The sequence below is a fragment of the Felis catus genome, chromosome E2, assembly GCF_018350175.1.
Source record: "Felis catus isolate Fca126 chromosome E2, F.catus_Fca126_mat1.0, whole genome shotgun sequence".
In the NCBI taxonomy this organism is placed as follows: domain Eukaryota; kingdom Metazoa; phylum Chordata; class Mammalia; order Carnivora; family Felidae; genus Felis; species Felis catus.
This window is the reverse complement of record NC_058382.1, coordinates 57,502,278-57,522,416: the sequence shown is the minus strand read 5'-3', so window position 1 is coordinate 57,522,416 and position 20,139 is coordinate 57,502,278. Positions and strand designations below refer to the sequence as shown.

The window sequence follows — 20,139 nt, the reverse complement described above, 5'->3', positions numbered from 1 at the left end:
AGTGGTGGAGATAACGGGGAGAGTTAAAAAGGAAGAGAGAAGGGGGAAGAAAGGAAGGGAGGGGAGGTAAGAGAAGAGGCGGAGGAGGGGTTGGGAAGTGGGAGGAGCAAGGAGGGGGAGGGGAGGAGGGGAGCAGGGAGGGAATAAGGAGGGCTTCCACAAGGAAGGGGAGGAGGGAGGAGGGAGAGGGAGTAGGGAAGGGTGAGGGAAAGGAGAAAGAGGGGTTGGGGACGAGGAAGTGGGGGGGAGGAGGAGGGGGAGTGGGAGAACGAGAAGGGGGTTGGGAGGGAGGAGGGGGAGGGAGGAGCAGAAAGCCCCTCCTCCAGCCCCTGCCACGGAGTTGCGCAACCCGCCCGGACCGGGATTGGTCGTGGGCGAATCAAGAGGCCCCGCCCCCACGGCCCAGCGGCCAATGGCCGGAGGGGGGCGTGGCGGCGCGGCCTGGATCCCAGCGCGCGCCCTGTGCGCCCTCGGAGCCGCCGCCGCGCTCGCCGCTCGCAGCTCGCCCCTCGCAGCCCGCGCCGCTGTCGCCGCTGCCACCACCGCCGCCCGCCCTCCGCGCGTCCCCGCCGCGCTCCTTTCCCTGCGGCCGGCCCGGGGAGCGCTCGGTCGCTCCGGGCAGAGTGTCCCTGCTGCGGCCCTGCGGCGATGGCCACCAAGATCGACAAAGAGGCTTGCCGGGCGGCGTACAACCTGGTGCGCGACGACTGCTCGGCCGTCATCTGGTGAGGAACTTTCCATTGCTCTCCAAGCCCCGCTCCCCGGGCTCGCGAGGGGCCTGGTGCACTGAGCCGGCTTCCAAACGGGACGGATTAAGGGTCATGCCGTGCTGTCTCCCGCAGCCTTAACCCAGGACAGCGTGGAAAGCCAGCGCTGGCCTCTCCCTATTCAGAGCATCCTTTAGATTGTCCTGCTGGAAGCTTGGCACCTGGCTGCTACCATCGCTGATGTGTGTATGTGTGTGTTTTTTCTTCTCCCAATCCAAAGGGTGACTTTTAAATATGACGGCTCCACCATCGTCCCCGGCGAGCAGGGAGCACAGTATCAGGACTTCATCCAACAGTGCACAGGTAGGGAAACGCGCCTTCGAGGGGGGTGGGGGGGGAGATTGCTGATCTTTGGGGGAAATTGTCAACGCGGGAAAGAGGAGCTTCTGCGGAGGCCAAGCTGGGAGGAGCCTGGCCACCCCCACCGCGCCTCTGGCGCTGGGGGAACCAGATTGGAGGATTTTAAAGCCTCGTGAAACGTGCTCCCTCTGGACATCCAGAGCAACCGGGGGGACTGCCTGGCTCCCTTGCTCCCACAGTACCCTCTCCAGAAGAGATGGCTCCTTTGGCTCCTCTGCCCCCTGCGGGTCACTGGTTTTCCAAGGGTCAACTCAGTGTGGTTCCAAACTCGTCTTCCGCCCCCCCCACCTTCACCAGTCAGTGAGCCGAAATACAAACAATCCTGGAACTTGCAGGAGAAAGAAACTCAGCTATATCCTCCCTTCTCCCGAGATCATTGTCAGTGTTCTGGTTATATGTGTGTTTTTCACTTGTAGGAAATAGAGTCAGATAGGACAGAGTACACGGCATACGATGAGTACAATTTCATTGATGTGAAATTGTAGAAAAGGCAAATCTGATGTGTGGTGTGAAAAGTCAGAAGAGTGATCTCCTTTTGGGGTAGATAGCCACTGACTTGGGAGGGGCACACGGAAGGCCGCAGGCTTTTGGAAATGTCTCCTCTTTCCGTCTGGGAGGTGATTACACAGGTGTGTACCTAGGTAAGAAATCATTGAGCAAAATACTTCTGATGTGTAAACTTTGTGCACTTCCCTGGGGGTGTGTTAAACCATTGAAAGGAAGGAATGCATGGTGTATATAACCACAGACCCCTCGGTAGAGGCAGAAAGCCCAGCCCCTTTGGGAATGGGACCCATTCCAGGTCTCTGGTGTCTAGCTTTGAAACAGATGTGCAAACAAAGGCAGTGTGGCCTGGAGGTTAGAGCAGGAACTCTGGGCCAGCTCAGCAGAGTGGGTGTGAATCACCGACTGGCCACTTCCTGGCTGTGTGACTGGGGGCAAGTTACTTAACCTCTCGGGGACCCTGGTTTCCTTACCTGTAGTCTCAGGACTGCTGTGAGGGTAACCGAGTCAACGTGTGTAAAATGCTCAGGGCAGTGCCTGTACAAAACTACGCGGCCAACCGTGAAATGAAGAAAACGTACGAAATTGTGCCACGGGATCACGTGGCCGCGCCTTTCCTTCACCGTTTCCTTAACCAAATGGTATTTTGCCTTTGGTTTAATTGAAAGAATATTTCTGAAGCGTCTGCTGGGGGCTGGGCGGTCCTAAGGCGTACAGGTTGCTTAAAAATTAAACCTAAAATATCAGAGGTGTGAAATGCTGTAACAGCTCACGTTGAATAAGGCACCGAGGGCGTCTCGTGGAGAGCCGCTGGGGCGGGATTTGAACCCAGGCCCCTGACTCAGGATCCCTGCCTCTGTACCACCACTACCCTTCCTCCGCTGTGGTGGATGCTTTTGCAAGTAGCATAACTACAGACTCTTGGCTTTCCCCCCAATCTGGTGGACAACCAGGAGATTTAACAATATTTTTTGCCTGGTCGGATCTGAGGCTTTGTCCGACCGGCCAGCTTCCCTCCTCGCTGAATTCAGGAACAGAAAACTAGCAGTTTCTTTCCTCCCTTTGACCATCCATCACTTCCCACCCAACCCCCCTCCCCCCCCCCCCCCCCCCCCCCCCGCCGCCGCCGCCGCCGCCGCCGCCGCCGCCGCCATCAGACTGGGTCTTGCTTCTGAAGCTATTGTTCGCTCCAGCAAGTAGGAGAAGGTGACCCAGGGACGAAAGTGCATCCTGTCAATAGAAGAGACTCTGAACAGATGCTCGCGGCCATTGGAAGGGCTTGGTGCGGTCAGAGAATACTTCCTTCCTCCCCTGGGGCCTTGCAGGCGTGTTACTCTGACCCTTCCCCCAGTGGCAGGGATGGGAGTGGGGAGTGCCTGGCGGGGGAACTAAAATTGCTTTCCCTGCTGCTCGTTGATCTTATGAATGGGCTGTGGGATCCGAAGCTCCGTCTGCTTTGGCTGGAAATCTGCCTGCCTTCCCCAGCCATCTGTTGGACAAATGTATAGACGAGTTATGGTTGCTGTGTCTGCACTGGTTCCCCTTGGAGAAGCACGGCCGTGTCCTCGTGACCCAGTGACAAAGGACTCAGAACGCACGGGCCGGTAGCTTTCTACACGCGAGTCGCTGCACTTGGCGTGCCTTGTCCCCATGACTGAGATCGTTCCCCTTCCGCAGGTGAGTACCCCAAGGCCCAGCGCAGTTAAGTAACTTGCCCGCCATCACGTAGTTAGGACGCGGCAGAGCTGGGACTTGAACCCAGGCAGGCTGGCTCCAAGTCCCATGTTCGTGGCCTCGTCTCTCTAAGGAAGTAGGTTTAGATTTTTTCTTTAAAAGTTTCATTTAGGGGCGCCTGGGTGGCGCAGTCGGTTAAGCGTCTGACTTCAGCCAGGTCACGATCTCGCGGTCCGTGCGTTCGAGCCCCGCGTCGGGCTCTGGGCTGACGGCTCGGAGCCTGGAGCCTGTTTCCGATTCTGTGTCTCCCTCTCTCTCTGCCCCTCCCCCATTCATGCTCTGTCTCTCTCTGTCCCAAAAATAAATAAACGTTGAAAAAAAAATATTTAAAAAGTTTCATTTATTTAAGTAATCTCCACACCCCACGTGGGGCTTGAACTCACGACCCCGAGATCAAGGGTTGCTCACCCTTCCCACCGAGCCTGCCAGGTACCCCGGACGTGGTTTAGATTCTCATTTTCAAACCAGGGGGCTTCTTCAGTGCTACAGTAGGTTCCAGTTTGTTTGCAGGATACATCACTTATGTGATGCGGGGAGGGCTCTCTGTGGCCCTAATTCCCAGGCAGGTGTCTTGCAAGCCTGAGGGGCCCAGGCCGTGGGGACAGGCTCTCGCTCTGGCCCAGCCTTCCCCTTTCCAAACATCTAACAAGGTGCAAAGGGGACTTAGAAGCCAGAAGCCATCACTCCATCTCTCCCTCCAAAGGTGCTGGGGTGGGGTGGGGGAGGGGCGGCGGGGCGGGGCGTTTCCTCCCGGGCTTTCTCTCCTCCCAGACAGCCCGCTTCTGGCATTCTCTCCGAACCAGCCCTTCTTTCCCAGCCCCGTGCCCTCTGGCTGCTGCCATCCTGCCCGCCCAGCTTCTGCCTCTCATCTCTCCTCGCCCCCAGGCCTGGCCTCTCCTTGGCTGCGGCTGTTTTCTGGAAGGTTGCTCATCTTCCTGTTTCTGCTGGCAGGGTTTGGAGCCCTCTGTGTTCTGTACTGGCTCTGTGGGTGCTGGATGCACCTGCCCCCCCGCCCCCCCCCAACTGCTTTACTGCCTCCACTCTTGGTTTTTTGCCCCACACCTCAGCGTGGTCCGAGAGATGGTCCGAGAGCTCGCATAGTGGGGTGTGTTTTTTATTTCCACAGCCCGGAGTTAGAAAATCTCTAGAGTCACATCCCAACGGTGTCTCTTGCTTGCTGTGTGGCCTTGGGCAAGGACACCCCCTTCTCTGTGCCTCAGTGTTCTAGTCTGTGAAATGGGCGTCCTGGCGGTGCTCACCTCTGACAGTGACTGGGAGGGTTGGCCGAAAGAACACATTTAAAAGGAGACCGCAGGCCCCCGATGGCACGTCGACTGTTGGTACTTTTTATGGGGTTTACTCTCGTAGCTCTTACGAGGACGTTGGGTTGTCTGTTCTGAAGCTCCCGGCATGTGCCTCAGCGCCGTGCCCAGTGGGCCCAGAGCTCCAGATTAGCCCCAGTAGCCACTCGACCCCAGGGCGGTGTGGCACGCCTTGGACCTTTCGCCTGGGTCTGCGCGCAGTAACGCTCAGTCCATAAGCACCGACTGCGGAACAGACGGTTGGCACAGCGGTTCAAGGTTTAGGCTGCATCGGGCCGGCCTGGCTTCCAGGTCGGGCCAGTCATGTGACCTGGGGCAGTTGTGTGACCTACCTGCGCATCCTTTGCTACAGCGTGGTCATTAGGAGGGTTAAGGAAGCAACTCACCGTGCTGACGATGTCCTAAGCCCTAAGCGCTCCTTAAATGTTAATGACTGTGATTGTCATCTCCTTGGTGGAACTTAATTGGTGTGGCAGGAGACTGTGTGGTCTGAGAGCACCAGAGAGGTGGGAGGGTCAAGAAGCGATGGGGAGGAAAGGGGTAGCCAGCTGTGCTGGAGGGCGGGGGGTGCCCCCGACAGAGCCTGGGGGAGCCGAGGGGAGCCACTTGCCAGGCTGAGTGGATGTGTGATCTCTCTGATTGCGGCAGAGAGGGCCTGCGGATCATGGGTACGCGACGATCAGTGGCTCAAGCTGTCTATGAAATCACGTTTTGTTTTTGTACTTGATAAGTAATGTGTGTCCCTGGTGGAATATTGAGAAAGCCAGACTAAGCAAAAAGAAGAGAATAGAAACTGGATATAGTTCAGATACACTTTTATTACTCAGAAATAGGTTCATTAATTCGTGTGTCCTTCCTTCCTCCCTCCCTCCCTCCCTCCCTCCCTTCCTTCCTTCCTTCCTTCCTTCCTTCCTTCCTTCCTTCCTCCTTCTTCCTTCCTTCCTTCCTTCCTTCCTTCCTTCCTTCCTTCCTTCCTTCCTTCCTTCATTCTTTCCTTCCTTCCTTCCTCCCTTCCTCCCTCCTTCCTCCTTCCTTCCTTCCTTCCTTCCTTCCTTCCTTCCTTCCTTCCTTCCTTCCTTTCTCCTTCCTTCCCTTCCTGCCTCCCTCCCTTCCTCCCTCCCTTTCTTCCTTCCACGTATGTGAGTGGCTCTTCTGCAGGATCCTGTTCTGGGCACTGAGGATAAATATAGAAACAGAGAAGGTCCCTGTCCTCAGAAAGCTCATGTTTTATTGTCATTGCCCAGCCTTTAAAATGGCTATGTAATGTTCTCTCATATAAGTGTAACCTTGTTTAACCAATTCTTTGTTGATGGACCCCAAAGTACTCTGTCGCAAGCCCGTTTTATTTTGGAAAGGAACCAAGCACCTGGGAATGAATCCAGTTTTCTGTGGGTCCATATTTTAGAGCCGATCGGGTACGAGCATCGATGGTCAAGCCAGGGTATCTTGCCTGGACTTGTAGCCTTGAGGTGCTGTGTGACCTTGGGCAAGACTCCCGCATTTTGTTTCCCCCTCTGTAAGATGGGGATAATGACTGCACCGCTTTGTTGTGAGAATACATTGACATGATATATACAAAGCGGCACTTGGTATGGCTTCAGGGCTCAAAACTATGGTTGTTGCTAATGTGGAACCTTCTTGGAAGGTGTCACACATCAATGGATAGGTTGAAATAAACTTGGGGGTCAGTGTCCGCGTGAAGCTTGATTGGGGTAGATGCCCTGTGATGTTGGCTAGATGAGAGTCTGGGTGCAGATGATATTCCCACGATGCTTTGTTGAGCCCGGAGTCTTCAGCTCAAAACCTCACTCACAGGGAGAAGCGGGGTTTGATATTTTTGTCCGTCCTTGGAAGTCCCATCCTTGGGGTGGGGGGCTTTTCTCATTTCAGAGTAATCCCCACTCTGCCAGTGTAGTTCCGGGGAAGCTGACTTAACTCCGTACTGCCCCACTGGGAAGATGCTGGCCACTCAGAGTAAGCCGCGTCCTCTGTTGGCTGATTGGTTCGGGGTTGGGCCCTCGTGACTTAAGTCGAGCCAATCGGCTGCATCCCTGATACTTTGGACAGAGTTGCTGGGCGAGCCCATTTTGCTCTGGGGTTAAGACCTGTTAGCATAGTGAAGGCCTGGAGCTTTCGGGACCCTTGCACCCTGTGGGGACTCGGGAGCAGAGCCAGAGATGGGGAGCGTGTCCTAGAGGGCGTGGCTTAAACTCTCAGGTGCAGCCACGCGCCTGGAGCTCTCTCCTGAGGCCGTTTGCTTCCAGGGGCCAGTTCAATTTCTTTTCCTCAAGCCAACTTGAGTAGGCTCTTTATCATTTCCATCGAAAAGAGGCCATAGCCCCCAGGGTAGATGGCTGGGCAGGGCTGAGGGAGGAGAATCCAGGCTGGCCCAGGAATTCAAAAGGTCTCCTATGAGGATTAGGTGAGGTATCCGGGCATTTTTAGCTTGGAGAGGCACCTCAGGGGACTTGAGTGTTGTCCTTGGTGTTTGAGGGACTGCCGTGTGGCATGTGCCCACTTCACTTCTTCACACCCCAACCCCACGTGGTAGAAGGACCAGACAGTAGGAATTTCAGGGGTAGATTGTAGGTTCGCCTGAGGTAGGACTGTCCTTGGGTTAGAATGGGCTGTCACTGAAGGTAGTGAGACCCCCATCGTGGGAGGTATGTCAGGAGTGGTTGCCTGACCACTTAGCACAGATGTTTAAGAAAGGGTTTGAAAGGGGCCATCCGTGACCATGCACTCTCCTCTTCTGGTCTGTTCTACTCCCAGGAAGAGAAACAGAATGCATTAGTATAGGCCCGGGATGGGGTCAGCCCTACCAGGGGCTGAGAGCGGCAGTCGGGTGGTTTCTAAGGAAAATGGGTGCATTTATAGTTAGAGAAAATACTATTTATTCTGACACTTGCCCAAGAACAGTAAGGCAGGCTTTATTCAGGGGGACTGTGTGACAGGTATAGGGACCATTACCGTGCGGGTTTGCAATGGGGGAGGGGGATCAGGCTCAGTTCTGAATACGACAAGAAAAAGTCCGAATTTATAGTCAAGAAGCAAGATGGGGGCCAGTGGATGGGGAGTGGCCAAGAGGAAGTGTCAGGGCTGAGGGCGATTCTGGCCGAACTGCTAAACTTAGCAGGATTCTTGCTGAACGCGAGTAACGCACAGATGAACACAGAAGTCCGAAAGTTGAGACCTAGGTGAAGAAGCGTTCAGAAGGCCAGATTAGAATTGGTCAAGGACGGAAACTTGGCTGCTACCAAAAGAAAGTGGATGGGGCGTGAATAAGACAAATGCCCTTGGCTGGGGCCTCTGCGTGTCCAGCTGCACAACGCACGTACAATCGGCGGTCAGTTTATCGTGCTGTTCTGCACTTGGCTGTTTCCCGACCCCCTTGTGGTCCATGCACGTACAGACTCCAGAAATTTCAGACAAAAGTCAGGAGAGAAACGTCTAGTGAGTCTAAGAGAATAGGAGGTCGAAAGGAAGCTTTAAATCTGCAACAGTGCTGTGAACGTGGCAAAGCGCTAAGCAGTCTGTCCGCCCATTGAACGAACGAGGACGGAGCACCTCCTTTGTTCCAGGGACAGTGTTGGGTTTATGATTTTTAGGTGGCACTTTGAAGGCTAGTGAGCCACTACCTGCACGGCTCTCTGCGATATACAGTGTCTCGTTGCTTTCTTTTCCCACACGTGTGTCGCTGAGGGGTTTTGAGCCGCACTGCCTTGCTTCCTTGTGTCCTAAGATGCATGGGCACGCTTGAGATGGCTCGTCTGGATTGCCTCTGGGGTGATAGTGGTGCCTGCTTTTGACTTTGTGGTCTTTCCCCTTCCATGGGGAAGGCTGCTACCTGTCCATCTGCCTGGTAAGTAGCGTGTCCTTGTTCAGAAAGAGTCTTCGATGAATTGAATTGAATTGAATTGAATTGAATTGAAATGAATTGAAATGAATTGAAATGAATTGAGTTTTTGCTCCTTGAAAATCGCTGGGAGTTGGTGCAGACTTTTAAAGTTTTGCTTGTGGAGCGACTAGGTGTTCCCTCCGCCCCCTCATCTTCCATCATTTCTCCACCTGTTACGTCCTGGGGACTGTCCCCTCACCCCTAGAGCACGGCACCCCATGCGTAGGTCTTTGGTAATCTGGTCACCAAAATTAGTGGCCGTTTCTTGGTCCTTATTCCACTCTGTGTTCTCCCAGCTTTTGTCGGTGAGCACGACTCACTGAAAAAACACGTTTCCTTCCCTCTACTTCCCCCTGCAAACACACATACTTCTCCTTTTGTGTCTCTTACCTCCTGTTCTCACTTCCTGCTCCCACTTCTCTTTTCCCTTCTTTCCCCACAAGAGTGGGCGTTTCCCACCCTTGATCTTGGCTTTTCCTTCTGCAGGGAGTGGGGTGAGCGCCTGCTGGGTGCCACGCCCTTTGCCCGGTGAAGCCCAGGGCCAGGTGGCGTCAACTCCTCTCCCCTTTGGAACATCTGGTGGCTTTTGCCCATAAGGTCCAAATGCTTAGCCATAACACAGAATGCCCCTTACGAGCCCTCCCATCGCTCGTCCCCAACACAGAGGGTCCTGACCCCTCGGTTGCTCAAAGGCCAGGCTCCGTGCGGACGCTTTGCACGTATTGGCACAGATACTGTTTCGTATCCGTGAAGGATGTGCGTGTGATGAGTAAGTAGGAGTTTTCCCGTTTCACTGATGAGGAGTCTGACCATTTCCTTGAAGAGTGGAAAGTTGCTTGCTTGAGATGGGAGAGTAGGTGGCCTTGGACCCCAGATCTGTGTCCAAGGAGCTTTGTCCTCCCGGAGGACTTCTATACGCCTGTCAAGGCCCAGTGGAAATGTCCCCTCCGTGCAGATGGCCTCCTTGCCTCCGTGATGCTCACCACATTGTGCGGGGTGAGGGGTGCCTGTTTCTTCAGCGTTGCAGCAAGGGCCTGGAGAGAGCGACTCGGGCCGGGGTGGTGGCCTCCTCGGTGGCGAACCCCTGCCCCCCCGTGGTTAGCCGGTCCCAATCTCTTTTCCTTACGTGGGCCCAAGTCGCGGGCTGCAGCACTCAGCAGCGCCTCACGTCGTTGTACCCACGTCTGTCTGGTCTGTCTGTCGTCTGACTTTCCCTGCTGGAGGCTGAGCTCCCCCCCCCCCCCCCCCCCCCCCCCCCGGCAGAATCCTGGTTGCTGTCCCGTCAGCACCTGGAACAGCACCTGGCATTCTCATCTGCTGCTTGTTGAGTAGAGGAATGACAGTCCCCTGAGATGTTTGAGAGCTGAGCTACCCCCCACCCCCCTGGGAAGGCACGCTGTGCCTCTGCTGAGGTTGCAGCCCAGTGGCCCGAATGGACATCTGCAGGTGCCAAGGCTCCCTGGCCGCTGCCTCTGCCCCCACTGGCTTCTGGCTCCGGTTTCCTGCCCCAGGGCCCTTGCATGGCTGCGTTCCTCACCCACCTGATTTTATGTGCTTGGCTTTTCAGATTCAGCTCAGTCAGTGGCCTCAGCAGGGGCAGGTCCCCCGAGGCCTGCGTCTGACCTGATGGCGGGGCTACGCCCTCAGCGTTTTGTGTTTTATTTCACCAGCGCATTTTGACATCAGCCTGCCTTACGTCCTGAGTTGGTCCTGGACTTCGTTTATCCTCCTCTACCTCATTTTTCCTGTGCCTTCTGGAACAAATTCCCACAAACCGAGTGGCTTGAAATAACGCGATTTTATCATCTGACAGTTCTGGAGGTCAGAAGTCCAAAATCTGTCGCACCGGGCTAAACTCCAGGTGTAGGCAGGGCTGTGGTCTTTCTGGAGGCCCCAGGGGAGAGTCCATTTCCTGGCCTTTTCCGCCTCCCGGAGGCGCCTGTGTCCCTCGACTCAGGGCCCCTCCTCCACCTTCGAGGCCAGCGAGAGCGGGTCGCGACCTTGTCAAGCTGCTGTGTCTCTGGTTCTGATTCTTTTGCCTCGAGGCTCCTGATTACGTTGGGCCCACCTGCATCATCCAGGATGCTCTCTCCTCTCCAGATCCTTAACAATCACCTCTGCAGAGGCCCTTCTGGGTCAGGTGCTGTAGTCGTGGGTTCTGGAGATTCCGACGCGGACACCGTGGCCAGCCGTCTTGCCAGCCGCTGTGGTCTAATGATTTCATCTCATCTACACCGTGGCCCAGTGTGGAAGGTCCCGCTGTAAGTCCCACTCCGTAGGTGGGAAAACTGAGGCTCAGAGATGGGAAGGCCCTGGCCCAAGGTTGCACGGAGGCCCCGCTCTGTTCCTTCCCTGGCTCCTGGGTTCCTGGCCACCCGCCCCTGACACCCTGCTGCTTCCCTACGCTTGCAGCTGAAATTCTTTTCAAACAAGCTCTTTTGGGGGCGCCCGGGCGGCTCCGTCGTCGGTTAAGCGTCCGACTTCGGCTCAGGTCGTGATCTCGCAGTCCGTGAGTTCGAGCCCCGCGTCGGGCTCTGCGCTGACAGCTCGGAGCCTGGAGCCTGCTTCCGATTCTGTGTCTCCCTCTCTCTCTGTTCCTCCCCTCCTCACGCGTGCGCGCGCTCTCTCTTGAAAAAAACATTAAAAAAAAAATCTCTCTTAAAAAAAAAAACAAAAAAGCTTTTTCCTTCCCCCACCCCCCAGTTTTACTGAGAGATATTTGACAGAGTCATTAGCAGCGTAAGGCACAATGGTTTGCTTTCTACGTGCTGCGGAATGATCACCACGGGAGGTTCCGTGGATATCCGTCGTCTGATGGGGGGTGCAATAAAGCGAAAGAGAAAGCATTTCTCTTTGTGATCAGAGCTCTTAGGACCCACGCTCATAATAGCTTTCCGCAAGCTCTTTTCTGGAACGCTCAGGGGCAGACCTAAGGCCTGTGTCCCTGGCTGGTGGCACACGTTAGTGGGACTCACAGCTCAGAGGTGATTTTTCTGGAAGAAGTGGAAAACCTGCGATGGTCTCTGAAGGACACCTCTGTGATTCAAATGCCTCTGTCCTTCCCAGGGGACAATTCTGACTTTGCTACTTCTGTCTGAAAGGATGTCCCGGGAGGTCATCTGATCTGACCCAGAGGTAGTTTTCGTCCCTTTTGGGGGGCTCTAATTCTACCCCGACTGTAGACTGGAGCGTGTTGTTCCTGGTTTCACATAAAAGGCGGTTGCCGCCTCGGGCAGGCCAGGGTTCCCCCTGGGTCACGCTGGGCTCCTGGGGAAAACTGAGAAGAGCCGGGCCCTGGGCTGCGAGCCCCCCTCCGCCCCCCACCCCCCAACAGAGGAGGGCCCGTCTTCACTCCCGCGAGCCCCGCAGCCCTGAAGACGATGCCCCTCGCCCCGTTCTCGATTTAGCAAAACCCACTGCCACGTGTCCGATTCTGAGAAAATAGCTTACTCTCTCCCTCAGCGTGACTTCTCTTTACTCCCATCCAACAAATACAAATCGAGGACCTGCCGCATGCCAGCCCCTCTGGCCGTAAGGGACATAAGTCACAGAGCTCGCGTTGTTTTGGGAGCACAGGGACTGGTCACAGACAAGCTGGCAAATTGGGTCACTCCCGAATGCCCCAAAGAGGATGAAAAGAAGCAACGGCCTGGAGGTGGCCCGCAGCGGGGCCACCGTCAGCCAGGGTTTGGTCACGGGAGGCCTAAAGAGGAGGGGACGCTGAGGCAAGCCTGAATGCGAAGGAGGTGGACACTCGGGTGCCTGGGAGTGGAGTGGGCCCGGCACAAAGGAAGGCCCTCAACAATAAAAAAGAAAATGGGCGAGGGGTTTGAACAGGCTTCTCTCCCAGGAGCCTGGCAATCCCACTCCTTAGTATCTACCCGAGAGAAACGCAGTCACGGGTCTACGCGAAAACTTGCGCGCGAATGTTCACGAGCATCGTTCACGAGAGCCGGGGAGCGGAGACCGCCCGGCTGACCGTCGTCGGATGCAGGATAGACAAAACGCGTCTCTCCACGTGGTGGGACGTTACCCAGCCATAGCAAGGGAGGAAATCGCGATTTGTCAACGCCGTGACGCTGGCGAGCCTTGAGAACGTGATGCCAAGTGAAAGAAGCCAGACGCGAAAGGCCACGCGTTGTGCGAGCCCACGTATTTGAAGGTTCCAGAACGAGGCGCTAGAGAGCTGGGGAGTAGTTGCCGGGGTGGGGGGCAGGGGATGAAGGAAGACAGACCCCCGGCGGGTAGGAGGTCTCCTTTTGGGGCTAACGGAATGTTTTGGAATTAGACCTAACGGCCAATGAATTGTGCGTTTAAAAGGGGTGAATTTTAGGATACGTGAATGATGTCTTTTTTGCAATATGTCAGTTTTTGCAATATGTAGAGGCAAGGGGGTCCGGGAGGCCCCGTGGGCCACGGCGACGACTCTGGGTTTTACTTGAGCATTTTCTTCCTATGCCTTTGTTCTACAGCCTTCTGGAAGTTTGCCTCGGTCCTTCTTGTGGAGAATCCCCTGCTCAGCATGTTTCGCTCTTGTCACTGTTCCGTCTGTTGCAGACATGCCCGTCCCCATGGGGACCCTCCACCCCCGTGGGCCCCTCGGATGCACTCAGCGCTGCCCTCCCCGCCCTCCCCCCGCCCCCCCTGCACGTGCCGTGTGCACTTGATGTCCTGGATTTCCATTCTCCTCGCCATTTCCATTGGCTCCGTGATAGTTGACCTCTTGTCATCACCGTCTAGCGTTTTTTCACCGCTGGCTCTGTGCCAAGGCTCGCTTCTGAGGCTTTTGCTCTCCATTCTGGGGAGGATTGATATCCAGAGACATAGGTCCCGTGGCTGTGTTCTCGTCTTCCCGAGCCCGCGCCCAGGACGGAGCCGGTGCCCAGGGCGTGTGTATCTCATTGCTGTCAGCCCTGGCGTCGGAAATGAGCATTTAAAGAAAAGTAGGGGTTCCGTCTCGGATATTCATAGGGGTTAATAAATTGGTGAGTCGGTAAAAGTGAAATGAGTCAGCTGTGAACGTGTGGGCGAACTTGAGGGCTGGAAGGTTACCAGCCGTGGGGATCGGTGGGGGTGCAAACGTTTTGTGAGTTCTGTGCCCGGCACCCAGGGGCACCGGAGTTGAAAGAGCCACACGCCGCAGCCCGGAGAGCTGGGGATCGGAGTGAGAAGCCACTGGGCCGCAGTCACCCCGTGGAAAGAGGCAGAGCTGGGACGTAAGCCTGGGGCTCCTGGCTCCCTCAGGCTGCTGGGGTCTAGGATTTGCTTGGCTCCCCGAGACCCAGTTGAAACGTCACTTCCTCTTGGAAGCTCGCCCTGATCGCCACTCCCCAGGCAGAATGAATTTCCTGCTTTCTTTGACGTTCCCATCCGCCCTGTGGAAACTTGTTGCTGTAGCATTACCTGCCCTGTGTCACACGCTCTGTTTTTGTTTGCCGGGCTAGAGTGTACGTCCTTTGAGGGCAGGGATGGTGTCTTCTTCTTTTTTCAAAAAAATTTTTTCTTTAATGTTTATTTCTTTTTGAGACAGAGGGAGACAGAGCGTGAACAGGGGAGGGGCAGAGAGAGAGGGAGACACAGGATCCACAGCAGGCTCCGGGCTCCGAGCCGTCAGCGCAGAGCCCAACGCGGGGCTCGAACTCACAGACCGCGAGATCGTGACCTGAGCCGAAGTCGGACGCCCACCCGACTGAGCCCCCCCCCCCCACCCAACCGGCGCCCCAGGGACTGTGTCTTCTTGAGCAAAGTCCCTCTTCACAGATTGTTAATACGTGTCCGCGACGACCGACAGCAAAAACAGATGCAAGAATGCAGAGAGGGGCACGACAGGGGACTGTGGTGCTTGGACAGTCAGACATCCGGCGTCCCCACGGTGTCTCGCTGCAGGTGCTGTAGGAGTGGGTTCTGCCTCCGGGACCTGGTTGTGGCCTGTGGTCTCTAAGTCAGAAGGTCCCGTCGGGTTTAGCATGCTGACTTCCATTTAAGGAAGTAAAACTAACCATCAAAAAAAAAAAAAGGCAGCAAGAAAGTTCCGGTGCCTTGTCATTTGGGGAGAACCTTCAGCTACCCTGACAATTTGGGTATCCAGATCAGCCCGCCCCCGGAGGGTTCTACCGAAGCAATCACCTTGCCTTCCCTCTGGCTATCGTGTATTCCATTTTCTCCTGTTTTCTGCCAAAGTGGGAAAGCTGGGTCACTCGCGTGTAACGGAACCGCAGTGAGTCAGGAATCCCTGGAGAAGTCTACCGCCTTGAGGGGCGCCTGGGGGGCTCCGTGGGTGGAGCGTCCGACTTCGGCTCCGGTCAGGATCTCGCGGTTCGTGGGTCCGAGCCCCGCATCAGGCTCTTGTGTTGACAGCTCAGAGCCTGGAGCCTGCTGCGGATCCTGTGTCCCCTTCTCTGTCTCTGCCCCTCCCCTGCTTATGCGCTGTCTCTCTCTCAAAAATACGCATCAAAAAACAGTTTTTGAAAAGCCTCCCTTTGACGAATGGGGGAGCAGATCTCAGACGGCAGGTGTGGACCCTTTATATACAGACCCACAGCACAGAGCACGTAATCAAATCCAGTCTCCATGCCTGCTCTGTGACGAACGAACCAAGATGTGAACAGGGGCCTTATTCCTAGGGCAATGGGCTTTCTTTCTTTCTCTCTTTCTTTCTTTCTTCATTTTTTTTTTTTTTTTGTGCTTAGTATTTCCCCCAAATTTTTTGAGTGGGACAGGAGGGTTTTTTTGTTGTGTGTTTAACCAATCGGGGCAAACAGTTAAGAACCACCTTGAAAAAGAGAGTGTGAGTCACATGGGGCTTTTCAGTAATGACAGGTCTCCTGTCAAGGGAGGAACTCGTTCCTATCAGCCTCAGGCCTCAGTCCCCTCCCGGGGGCAGCCACGAAGCCCCCTGTCCTCTGACTCCTAGAGTGGACGTTCTCCACCTCCCAGGTCCTCGTCCGTTACTGCCTGGGCTCCCCTCCCCTCCCCCCACCACGCCTGCCCCCCCACCCCCCACCCCTGTGAGCAGCCCCGTGGAAGGGAGGGCTGCTGTGGTCCCTGTCCAGCTGTCCCCCGGCCCCAGGCAGCAGGATGTTCGAATTCTTTCCCATTTCCTCCCGCACCCACTCCAGGGAGCTCTCTTGGTGGAAGCTGACAGCTCAGCTTTTTGGTGTGTGGGTTGTTTTCTTCCTTACATGAACCTTGTTTGCATAACTTCTTAGGGAGTCTATATAAGGTAAGGTCAGCTTTAGAGCAGGCTGCAATCATGTCGCGCTCTGGGGCAATTTCCTCCCTGCTTCTCCTTCCCTTTTCTTGTGACTCGCTCTTGAGAGCTAGTTCACTGTTGGATGGAGGTTACGAAATGATGCGTGTGCTCTCTCTGTCCCTCTGCTGGCCAGCAGATGTGTATTAGTGCCCACGAAGTGCCTCGTGCCGTGGGAGATAACGCCGAGTGGACAGATGTGGAAGTAGCTAAATAGATAAACCGGGCACAGAGCGTCTACTTAGGGGGTTACGTAGGTGGCGAGACCCTTATCGTTGGCTTATTCGTACTTCTCATGATTGTCCGCTTTGTGTTTTGTGTGAAATGGAAAAGAATTGTTCAAAGCATTTGTAAACGATCCTCAGTCTCCTCTGGGTTCTGTCCCTTTCCAGCCAGGGCTGGCTTCAAGGAGAGGCAGAGGGGAAGACTAGGGTCCCTTTTGGGAGAAGGTGGGGGCCCTTGGTCAGTGTGGACCCCGTGTTGGCGTCACCCTGGTGAGAATGCTGGGTGGGGTGGTCAGAATCTGCCTCTCAGGATTACCTGAGCTGAAGGGTGGGGATTTCAAATCAGTGGGGGGAGGGCAGGAGAGTCCCTGAGAGCTTGGTGGAGATTCTGTGCCATTCACAGTTTTTGGGAAAATACGGAGTGGTTCATCCTGGTGGCCGTGGCGATGCCAGCGAAGTCTGACTCCTCCTTCCTTCCTCCCTCTGTTCCTGTGCCCTGTGTGGTCATCTCCTCTCGTTGTGTTTCCTTCCACAGCCACCCTGTCCTAAGTGCTTAACGTCACACCCCCCCGTCCTCTTGCCATGTCTACTCTCGCTCCTGACTCCTTCCTGCCAGTCCAGCCCCAGACAGAGAGCGTGAGAGGAGGAAATACAGGGGCAGGTGGTGAGGGGTGAAGGTGGTCAATGGAAGAGAAAGGAGGGAAATGCAAGGCCCAGAAGGGGGTGAGAGGGGAGAGCCCAAGGCAACGAGGGGCATGGAGGAGAGAGCCCGAGGTGACGACAGCGGCATTTCTGGGCGCTTACTCTGCACCAGGCCGTGCCCACGAACTTGGCAATGGCAGCCTCACGTTGTGTATTAACTTGCTAAGTACATGCAAGCAAAGACCTTGAAGAGAGAACTGGAACATGGAACCGGGTGGACCCTGCCCGGTGTTGCTCTGCCCTGAGCTGGTGGGGCCTTAGGGCTGGTGGGATCTCTTTCACACTGTGAGGCTCTGTAGGCCACCCAGAAGGTTAAGTTCTTTTGCATGTGGGGTTTATTCACACCATGCGAGGGCCGTCTTTTCGTGGCCAAGGGTCTCGCTGGGTGAGAAGGAGTGGGTGTTCACAGCCCCACATTGGGAATGATGCCTGATGCACAATCAATCTGTAAATTATGATGATGCGAAGCCAGGCCATACAGGAAGCTCCTTCTCACGATCACTTCCTCAAAACGAGAGAAGTGTGGGTGGGAAGGGAGGGGGTGGGCTGGGCTCGGGGCACTGAAGCTTTTCTGCCCTTGAAACCTCCTGCACCCCTTTCCCACCAGCGCTGGCACGAATGCTCCTCCCCTCCCCCACCCTCCCTAGGTCAGTGGTTCTCAAGCTTTGGAAGCACCCAGATCCCCCAGGGGCTCGGCTGCCACTCCCCATTCCCAGAGCTTGTGAGTCAGTGGGTCTGGGGTGGACCCGGGCAACCACGTGCTCATGGTTTCCTGGGGGGGGGGAAGGGGGGGCTGCTGACTGGACTGGTCCGGGCGCCCCCGCTCCGAGAACCGTCCTCCGCTTAACCAGTGCTCCCACGGGCAGGGCCAGCGTTGTCTGGCTTCTCACCACTTTAGCTCTCTGAGCCTCAGTGTCTTCGGCTGTAACATGGGCCCGGGAGCAGTGGCGACCTCACAGAGAGCTCGGCACGAAGCGATGTGCCAATACGCGTAAGCTTAGGACGGTACCCGGCCCGTCGTCGGCGCCCAGCAGACGGCTCCTGTTATCATCAGGACCCTTGTTCGTCTTATCTGCGCCCCCCCGTGCTTAGCACTGTGCCTGGCACATAGTAGGCCCTCCGGAAGTGCCCGTCGGAACTGGAAAGGTAGGGATAGAAAAAGAGCAGTCGCCCCATGAGCCGCGCCTGTCACGTGCCCTCTGTTCCCTCTGTTTCCGCTCTCAGCCGCCTCATGACTGTGCACATGGGGAAACTGAGGCTTAGGGGCATTCGTGCGTCTGGTCCAGGTCACAGAGCTGGTATGAAGTCGGGGGAGCTTCTGTTGGATTCCGGAACTTGGACTCTTCGCGTGGGGGCTGGGCTGGGGAGCAGAAGGCTGAACGTGAGCGGCCGGCGTAGACGGCTGGGCTGAGGCCTCTGGGAGAGGGAGCGCGGGGGTCCGCGTGCTGGGGGAGCGTCTGGGCCCGGCTTCCCCCGCTGGGCTCGCCCACACCCTCGGCTCCCCAGTCTCAGGCCCCAGAGGCATGCCACTGGCCCCCTGGGGACCGGCTGGCACCACGAGAGGGACGGCAACGTCGAGTACTAACGTTCTCCCGGCCGGTGTCCATCTTGGTCCACACACGTGTGCCCCCCCCCCCCACACACCACACACATTTACGATGAGGCTTAGCGCTGCCTTTCTGTGGATGCACCCACGTTTTCCTGTGCGTGAGCGGGGTGCCAACGGGACAGAAGTGAGGGGTGTGGCGTTTTCCACGCCCCTGCGGTGCTGTGGCCGCGCGTGTGTGCGTGTGTGTGTGTGTGTGTGTGTGTGTGTGTGTGTGTCTCAGGTCGGCCCCATGTGTCTGGAGGAGAGGAGGTGGCCCAGCCCAGACTACGAACGGCCGCCTCCCCCTGCACAAACCAGTCTGCGGTCAAGGTGGGCTCAGAGCGGGGTGGGGGAGAGGCTTCGCGTCTGCGTGGGCAGCTGCGAAAACGTCGCCCCGACCAACCACGTTTTCCCCGCGCAGGCTCAGCTGACTTCCCGGTGTCACGCCCGATCCGGAGCAGCAAACATTTGCAGGCGTAACGGGACTCTCGCATTTTCAAAGACGTCAGCAGTCTTGCTGGCCAGACCGGTGTCAGATAAGCCAGCGCCCGGCGGCCCCCCGGGCCAACAGTCCCCCGCTGCCACGATGATGTAAATGACATTGGCCTGCGCTTCTGGAAGGTCCGCAAAGGCCGGGCTCCCCGCGCCCTTGGTGACTGACTGCTCGTGGGCCTGTCTCACGCCAGGCCCCGGGCTGGCACTTGGGACAGGCAACTTTCCCACGTGGAGGCTCTGGCCGGCGACGGGGCGGTGGGGATCCAGCTGGAGCCACGGGAACCCAGACATCCCGCGTGGCTGCGTCCACTCGGGTCCTCAGACCCGCCGCCTCGTTCCCCGCACTCCGTCCTGTGGCCACAGCTTCAAGGAGAGGCTTCCGCTGTGGCGGGCCGGGCGGGCCGGGCGGGCCGTCCAGCTTCCGTATTTAATCCCCGTGGGCGACTAGTGATGTGGTCCCCTGTTTGGAAGGATCCCACACCTGCCTCAGCAGCTGGACGTGGGAGGAGCAGACCCTGGCCGTGGAAGGGACCCATGGGGCCACCGCAGGGGCTGAACTTGCTGAGGGAGAGAAGCCGGGCCCCAGAGGCCGCGGGCGGTGTGATTCCATCTACGTGAAATGCCCCGAACAAGCAGATCCGGAGACAGAAAGCGGCTTAGTGTTGCTTAGGGCCGGGCGGACGGGGGCCGGGGAGCGACTGTCGTGGGCGAAAGGGTTTCCTTTTGGGGAAGAGGCCTGTGTTCTGGAACGAGGTAGGGGGCTGCGATTGCACAACACTGTGAACGTACTAAATGCCGCTGAACGTACGCTTTAAAATAGTTGACGTGGTGACTTTTACCTTTCACTGTGGCTTTTTCTTTTTTTTCTTAAAAATAAAAAGAGGGGCGGGGGCAGGCAGTACCCAAAACAAAAAACTCACCGCGTTTTACGGAGGAGGGAGAGGAGGCTCAGTGTTTGGGGATTAAGTCAGGGTCCGCGACGGTACGAGATAGAGGTCTCACCCCCACGTGGGAGCCCCTGGACTCCTTCCTTTCCTCCCGTGGCCATTCTGTCACCAAGCCCTGTCGATCTGACCATGCGGTGTCCCTGAGACTGTCCTTCTCGGTCCCCCTGGACCCCCGCGGGCGGGTCCCCCAGTGGGTGTCCGCCAGGCTCCCGTGGCCGGTGGGGGCAGTTCCCCAAAGGAAGGGGGCTGGGCAGGCACGCCCAAGCCACCCAGGCCTCGGCCTGCAGCCCCCTTGGCCAGGATGCGTTACCTTGGGCACATCGTGTGACCTCTGAGCCTCATCTGTCAC

The 20,139-nt window shown here is 56.7% G+C and overlaps 1 protein-coding gene across 1 annotated transcript in view; it reads left to right on the top strand.

The window, feature by feature from the left end:
• Nucleotides 1–467: 467 nt before the first annotated feature.
• COTL1 (coactosin like F-actin binding protein 1) overlaps nucleotides 468–20,139 on the top strand; it is a 36,944-nt gene continuing 17,272 nt past the window's right edge. Inside the window, exons 1-2 of the mRNA XM_003998318.5 lie at nucleotides 468–725; nucleotides 988–1,070. Of these exons, the coding sequence (XP_003998367.2) occupies nucleotides 649–725; nucleotides 988–1,070 (160 nt within the window). The 5' untranslated portion in view covers nucleotides 468–648. The remainder of the gene's footprint in view (nucleotides 726–987; nucleotides 1,071–20,139) is intronic.